We start from the raw sequence: 8058 nt of genomic DNA, 5'->3' as shown, positions 1-8058 counted from the left end.
AGCAGCTTTGGTTTGAATGGGGAAAAGTAGAAATGACAGACATTAAAATTCATCAAAACTTGAGACTAAATGAAGACTAAACAAATCTATCAAAAAGGGCGTTTGGCATGGACCAAAAGGTTGACATTTTTTATATATGGGTGGGAAAATAAATTATTTTATTTTATTTTGCCTATCAATGCAAAACATTAATATTATTTGAATTACAAGAAAAAAGTTTTTAAAAATGAAAAAAGCAAAACAATAACATATGGCTTATAGTATTATATTGGTAAAAGAGTTTATAATTCCTAGGGAGGAATGTATGCAGGAAAACTGGCAATCTTCTAATATGCTGGTGAATGTTTAAATTGATATAGCCTGGCTACCTGATGGTACAGTTAAAAGAAATTTAAAAGGCTTCTACTTTTCCATTCCGTATCCGTCTTAAGTAAGTACTACACAAGAGTGCTATTGCAGAATTATTCAATATAGACTTGGGTTTATTGGGGAAAAATTTAGAAACTCTGTAAAGAAACACTTTCTAAAAATTCTGATCTGCCAGTACAATGAAAGTGAGTTGTGAGAGAATATTGAATAGCAAAGGATGTAAATTTTGACAGAATACATCCAATATGAATGGATAGAATATCATAGTGTAGAATACATTCAGTAAGATTCTGTATTTGTTTTAAATTTACAAATAGGCAAAGCCTGCAAAGACACAAATAGTTTATTTAAAGTGGTTGTTATGTATATTTAACATTCAATCCTTCTTTTTAAAGCAAGGGAATTGTAAAAGGAAATAATGAAAGAAAATCCACGATACTAATCCATTTCTCACAACTTAAAAAATACAAACTTAAGATGATAACCAGGGAAATGTGAACATCCTTATACTGTTGGTGGGCATAAATTTTATGGAAAAAGCATTGGTGACAGATGGTAAGGTATAAAGCCATTAAATATCACTAGATGTCAGCAAATACTCACCTACAAATGTGTCCCCCAAACAACTATCTTACTGGGGGGAAACCCCAATTAAAATACAACCAGGGGATGGATTTTAAAATTATAGATCATCCATAAAATGGAACAATGAGTTAAAAAACAAAATTATAAGAGGGTATTTAATAATCTGAGAAAAAAGAAAGACAGATATGGTAAAAATATCCTACAATGAAGATATCCTTAGATTTTTGAGGTATTAATATTTTTTATATACATGGTATAAATGTTTCAAAGGGTTTTTGTTTTAGTCAAGTGGTGGTATTAGGAATGATTTTGACTTTTCCTTACCAGTGTATTTTAAATGTTTTCTATTATCATGTACTGTTTGTATAAAGATAAATGTATGAAGTAAACAAAACGAAAAAGACTCCATTTACTCTGAAAAAATACTATACAAGTACAGAAGTGATTGCCCAGATGTCCAAGACCTCTCACAATACCTTGTCAGGGTAAATGCTATCCTCATGGAAAGTCATATACTGGTGAAAAATAAAGATAATAAACCTCTCACATGCTTTATTTTATTTTGAACAATATTTTTCAGGAAATAATTTTGACTGAAGCAAAATTTGTGCACTTTGATATTCTTGGCAGTACTGGTTTGCAGTCAAATGCTCTACCACTGAGCTATACCCCCTCTATACAGTACTGGTTTGGATAAGGAGAAAAAAGCATAATCCACATGTTAAAGAGGAAGTAGATAAAACATAATAAATTTCCCTGTATATGTATTAAAATATGGATATAGATGCATACATACATCTATTCTTGTATTTAGCCATACAAACACAGAAACACCCAAGAAATTATTTTAGAAGAATATTTAATGACATGAAAGGAAGTTCAAGAATATCTATACATCTATGTCAATAATCTATATATTTTATGCGTGAAAAAGCAGATATTGAAACAGTATATACATAAATTCACATATATATATCACACGAAAAAATACAGGGCACATAGAGATAAACGAGATTCAGGAATGTATGGTTAATCATTAGCATTGATAACAGATGGCATTAATTATTTTCTTCCGTTAACTTGACTATGTGTGTGTGTGGTTTTTTGTTTTGTTTTGTTTTTTGCAATGAAGCTGAATTAATTTTTCTGACAACAGGGAAAAAGACAGGAATTGGGAGCAAGGGAAAGGGGTGAGTGATTAACAGCGTTAAATTCCAGCAAAACAATCAAGGACAGAGAAATATCATTTGCAGCCCATCAAGCAGCTGGCCAACACACACACACACACACACACACACACACACACACACACACACACACACACACACAAACTACAGTGGCAACCAGGAGACTATGCAGGGGAACTGGACATACTCTTTTTACTAGCTGCGCTGGCTGGCACAAGTGCAAATCGGTACAATGCTTATGAAGGGGGCCTTTTGGCAACGCACAGGAAGTCTTTGAAATGTCTATACGTGGATCCTGCAAGTCCACAGTTAAGGAGACCGACCGTCCAGGATGCTAGCAAAGATTTGGCTTGACAAGAAGTATTCACTCATCAGAGCACGCAGTGTTGGTTTTAAACACAGGGAAAGAACTAGGCACCACCTGAATGTCCAACAATGCGGGAATGATTACAGAAATGTTAAGGTCCATGGATACACAGGAGCACTCTGCAGGCACTGAAGATGACGTCTCATAAGCCTGTTGAATAACATGGAAAGAAGTTCAGTGGGTTGACTTTTGTTTGGTTTTAGTTGCTGAAAAAGCAGGTTAAGAAACACCACATACATGAACCATTGTACAACAGTATGTTAAAAGGGCAGGGGGGTGGGGTGGAGGGAGGTGTGAGTGGGGGAGAGGGAGAGAAGAGAGCCTGGAAAGACAGCACACCAAAAAGGTAAAAGTGGTTCTCTCTGGGTAAGTAGGATTATGGGGAGCAATTAAGCTTTTGGCTTCTCCCTCATCTGATGTCCTCCTTTCTGGTATCTCTACCATGAGATTGCATCACCTGTGCAGTACACAAAAAGAGAAAGAAAATGCTTTTAAGAACCAAATCACAGGGCGAAGAAGCAGCCTTTAGCCTATCAAATGGCACAGATTAGTGGTATTCACAACACCCTTGGTGGGGGTTGGGGGTGGGGAGAGGAGGAGAGGGCAGAAGAGGAGAGGAGAGAGGAGCTAGAAGCGGGGAAGAGAGGGGGGAGAGAGGAGAGGGGAGGCAAGGAAGGAGTGAGGGAGGAGGGGAGAGAGAAGACGAGAGAGAGAGAGAGAGAGAGAGAGAGAGAGAGAGAGAGAGAGAGAGAGAGAGAGACCTGCAATCCCAATACAATACACTGCTGGTGGGTTGGGGGTGGGGTGGGGGAGGGTTGTAAACCGGGCGGGAGCCGAGATTCAAGATTCAGCTCTAAGTAGCTCGCTCCTGGGGTGTCTTCATCGCAGGGTGGCCTCCTCGTCGGTGTCTTCCTCGAAATCCTTGACGTCAGCACTGGTGGACTGCCTGGCCCAGGCCCCCCTTTCGGCCTCTCTTTCTTTATGCGACTTGAATCTCCCGACGAAAATTTTGCGGTAGTTGAGGAACATGCCATTCATCGCATCTATGGCCCTCTCGGCGGACTCCTGCTTCTGGAAGTGCACGAACCCATAGCCCTTGGGGCCCTTTTCATCGCAGGCCACTTTGCAGGACAGGATGTTGCCGAACGCCGAGAAGATGTTGTAGAGCGCCTTGTTGTCGATGGTCTTGCCCAGGTTCTTGATGAAGACGTTGCCCACCCCGCTCTTGCGGAGAGAGGGGTCCCTCTGGGACCACATGATGCGCACTGGCCTTCCCTTGATGACATCAAAGTTCAGGGTCTCCAGGGCCCGCTTGGCGTCCACCGGTTGCTGGTAGTTGACATATGCGTAGCCCAAGGAGCGGCGGGTGATCTTGTCCCTGCAAATGCGGATGGAGAGGATGGGCCCGGCCGGGCTGAACTTCTCGTACAGCATCGCCTCGGTCACCTCAGGGTGCAGGTCGCCCACGTACAGCGAGGCCATGGGAAAGTCGGCGCCCAAGTCCACGTCCACATCCAACTCTGCAGCCACAGCCGCGGCCGCCACCTCCGCCGCCACCTCCGCATCCCCATCCTCCTCCGCCAAAGGGGGCGCCGCTACCTCCGCCGCAGCCGCAGCTTCGGTGGCGCTGGCCTCCGCCGCGGCGGCCCGCGCGGCCTCCACCTCCTCCCCCAGGGTGGCCTCCGCCGCTGCCTCCTCTCCTGCGGCCTCGGCCTCCACCTCAGCCTCCACCTCGGCTTCCGCCTCCGCCACGGAGGCCTCCGCCACCGCCTCCGCCACGGTCGCTGCCGCAGCCTCCGCCGCCGCCGCAGCCGCCGCCGCCACCGCCGCCGCCACTGTCGCCGCCGCCGTCGCCACGGTCACCGCTGCCGCCGGCCGCTGCCGCGACCTCCCTTCCCGCGAACTGGGGGTGTGGAGAGGCGGGGGAGGGCAGGAGGGCCGGTGGGCGCCGGAACCCGGGCCGGGGGCGCGGGCGGCAGCTGCGGACCGAGGGGGCCCTGGAGCTATGTGTGCTATGCGAGCTGGCGAGACCAGGTCACCTGGGATGGCGAGCGCGGCCAGGAGCGCGCAGATGCGAGTCGCCGCAGCCTGCAGCCTGCTGCCGTTGCCGCCGCCGCTCGGTCGTGGGCTAGCGTGCGGGGCGCGGGCGGGAGGGCGGCGTGTGGTGGGGGGCGGGGGGTGGGGGGTGTTGGCGTCTGTGGTCCGGGCAGCTGGGAAGGCTTCTGTCACTTTGGTTCCCCCTGTGGCTGCTGCGGGGCTGCGGGGCTGCGGGGCTGCGGGGCTGCGGGGCCGCGGGCGGTGGGAGGGGGTGGGGGGGAGTAGGGGAGGCTGGGCGTGGGGGTGGAGGTGAAGGTGGAGGTGGGGTGCGGTGGGGGAACCCGGCCTCGGCCTCTCGGGTCGGCCGCGCGTGGATGAGGAGGACGCCGTTCCGGGAAAGGGTTCCACTGTGGACGCAAGGCTGTCGCCGGGTTCCCTCCCTGTGTTGCGGGGGAGGGTCGATATTTTACGCCCCTCTACCCATAATGGAACATCTCTCTTTGATTAATGATTAAATGAAGCACCTTGCAAGAGTGGGTGGGTGGCCTGGAAGGTATACTCGCCTGGCCTAAACAAAGCCAAGAAAAATACTTTTCTCCCATTCTGCGGGGTGGGGGGGTTCTTCCCCCGCCAAAAGGGACACACACTCCCCAACGTCACCACCCCCTAGGCAAGCATTCCTATTTGATTCTGAGTCTCCCAGGCTCCCCACGCAGGCTGCTGAGCCATTTTCTGAGCTCTCTCTCTGCTTTTTCCAGCTCTTTCTCTCCTCTGCAACACTTGCCAGAGAGAGAGAATACAGAACGTGTGTTCATTCATTACGCCCTGCCTCAGATCTGTATGGAGCCAGTGCCAGGCCCTAGAGACACAGGGGTCTGGGAGTTAGGGGATAGGAGCTGGATGTGAGCTTGTAGATGGCAGTAGAGAACCTGGGTTGGAAGCCCTACTCCTGTTCCAGACCGTGAGAAAATTATAGGCCTGGGGTTCTGCACATCCCAACCCCCCCCCACACACACCTCCTTGCCTGCTGCCTGCGAGTGGGGGAACCAAGAGCATCCTGTTCCTACTGCTGTCTTCAATGGTAAGGTGAGGAAAGCCAAACCGAGGGCTGGGAGCAGGGCATAGTCCAGAGCCAAGCGCCCAGGGGGTTGAGGTTCCCCGCCTGGAGGAAGAAGTGCACATCCTTGCTCAAAAGGAAAATGAAAACAAAACCTGAACTCTCTCTCTAGGATGAGACGTCTAGTTCTAGTTCACCAGCTCAGACTCATGGCACCAGGAGACAGGATGGGATAAGGGAGCAATGAGGGTTGATGTGTTGGAGATGTGAGGCAGTGATGGGGGCGGGGGGGGGGGCGGGGGGGGGGAGCGGCTGTGAGTGTTGGGAGCAGAGAGGCCACACAGGGCTAACACTGATGGGATAGACTGGCTAGCAACTGTCAGAGTAGATACAGCGTATCACAGGCTAGAGTCCCAAATCCTCCACAAAGGAGGACCAGCCACTGACTCTTCCTAGCAGGAATCAAGGGAGGCTAGCTGCACCAAAGATGAAATTCCAGAGGTGGGCTCTGAAAGCCGAGTCCACTGAATCTTGGCAGGAATGAGGGCATCCTGTGTCATGACAGCACACACATGGTCATTTGTGCTCGTGCTAATCTGGTGTGGACAGAGCTCGTGGTCTACAGATGATAGGACAGAAGATGGGGTCCCGAGAGCCAAGCTAAGGTGCAGGCACTCGACAGCAAGGTCGCCAGCACCTCTGAGCACGTGCAAGGAGAGAAGTGCTCTAACCAGAACATTAAAAAGACTGTGAATTAAGCATCAAGGCACATGTGCTTGGCAGAGGGCAAACGGAAAATAAAGAAGAAGCTCAGATGGAACCAGTTCCAGGAACAGCCCTTTCCTCTGTACCTCCTTTCATTCCAGAAATAGAGGCCTCAAACTTACCATGAGCCCCAGGGTCACATATTAAAAAGTGTCCAAACCAGGGTGCCTTCCCTCAGGAAGTCTTGTCTCCACTACAGCTCAGACTGTGGCTATAGGTAAGAGAAATGCCAGCAGAAGCCTATAAGTGCCATGTGGTTGAACTAGGGAGCCCATGGAATGTCACTTGCCTGGCACATATTGCCCCAATCCACCTCCTTTGGATAAATACAGCTCTTTTTTCTGGTGCCGGTGTTGGCTGGACTCAAGCAGTCAGGCAGGATAGAACAACCATGAACCTGAGGATGTCATCGTGTGGTGTGAGGTGGTGAGAACTTTCTATCCCTGCCTGGAAAGCACCCCAAGACAGGCAGACACACAGACATGTACCCTGCGGGCTTGCAAAGCCAGGTAGTGCCAGCAAGCGCAAGGGACAGAGACCTAGGAAAAGAGCGCAGGCACAGACACTGCGCCCTTTAGAAGTTGAGTGGAGGAGGACAAGCCAGTAAGAGATTGAGAAAGGGCTGGGCAGTCAACAGACCTTCCTTGTCTCTGTGGCCCTGCATGTCCAGTGGTCTCACTCAGGTCTGCCTGTCACTGCTCCTAGCTGCATGTGCATTTTAGAATGAGTCCACATCAAGTGTGTGTGCTGAGCTTTGGGCTTGTCTTTCCCATTGCTTCTCAGTGGAACCTTCAAAAGAGAGAGGGTCAGGTATGGAGACCTTTCAAGCATGGTCTGCTCTGCTATTTCCTGTGGCCCACCTCTTTCTTCATATGGGGGTGGGGGAGAACCCAGAGGTGTGGGGGTGTGAGGATGGTGTTCAGAGAGCAGGGGAAACAGTTGAAGGAACAGAAGGAGGAAGGGCATGGGGCACCAATGCGGAGAGGGCAGATCACCTCTCTTGGCAAAAGTGAAGGCAAACACCAAAAACAGAGGTGCACTTAAAGAAGCCTCTGTCCATCCATGAATTTCTCACTGCCACAGCAGCAGGGAGGATGCTTAGGGGAACAAAGACTGAAAGTAGGGAGCAGGGAACTTGTCTCTGTCCATTCACACAGATTCTCCCCCTTCCCAGCTCCACACAAATGAAAACTGTTGTGGGATACGGGTCAATGAAAACTCAGCCTTAGGCTTTTGTTTAGGGACTATTGGAAAGGATTTGGTCACTTCTCTATTTACCAAACGATAACCCCGATTATTCAATTGTCTTGTATGAAGACAACCAATTCAGCAGAGCCCTTTGGATCCTTGTAGTGGGAAGCGTGTGGGGGACAGATGTGTTATGCAAGGATGGGTTGGGAATTGCTCCTTTGGAAACGAGATTCTGGAACATAGGGGCATGCCCACAAGCAAGATTATCACAAAACAACTGCAAATGGGCAAAGTAGGATACAAGGCAAGTGCACACGTTGGGAAATACTGGCACTTTGTGATGTAGACATCCTGTGGATTGCTATGCAACTGTTTACAAATGTAGAAATGTGATGTGTGTGTGTGTGTGTGTGTGTGTGTGTGTGTGTGTGTGCGCGCGCGCGCACACGTGTCTTATATAATGCCATATACACAGAAATTATGATTTAGTGGGATTTCCC

General features: G+C 49.1%; 1 protein-coding gene across 1 annotated transcript; it reads right to left on the bottom strand.

Moving 5' to 3' along the window:
* Positions 1-1796: 1796 nt before the first annotated feature.
* On the bottom strand, positions 1797-4300 carry LOC109675739 (polyadenylate-binding protein 1-like 2). The gene has a single exon (XM_074063018.1). The coding sequence runs from the start codon at positions 3988-3990 to the stop codon at positions 3388-3390; it is 603 nt and encodes a 200-aa protein (XP_073919119.1). The 5' UTR covers positions 3991-4300; the 3' UTR covers positions 1797-3387.
* Between the last annotated feature and the right edge of the window lie 3758 nt (positions 4301-8058).

Source organism: Castor canadensis, chromosome X (assembly GCF_047511655.1).
Source record: "Castor canadensis chromosome X, mCasCan1.hap1v2, whole genome shotgun sequence".
In the NCBI taxonomy this organism is placed as follows: Eukaryota; Metazoa; Chordata; class Mammalia; order Rodentia; family Castoridae; genus Castor; species Castor canadensis.
The sequence above is the reverse complement of the archived record's forward strand: the minus strand, read 5'-3'. Positions and strand labels throughout refer to the sequence as shown.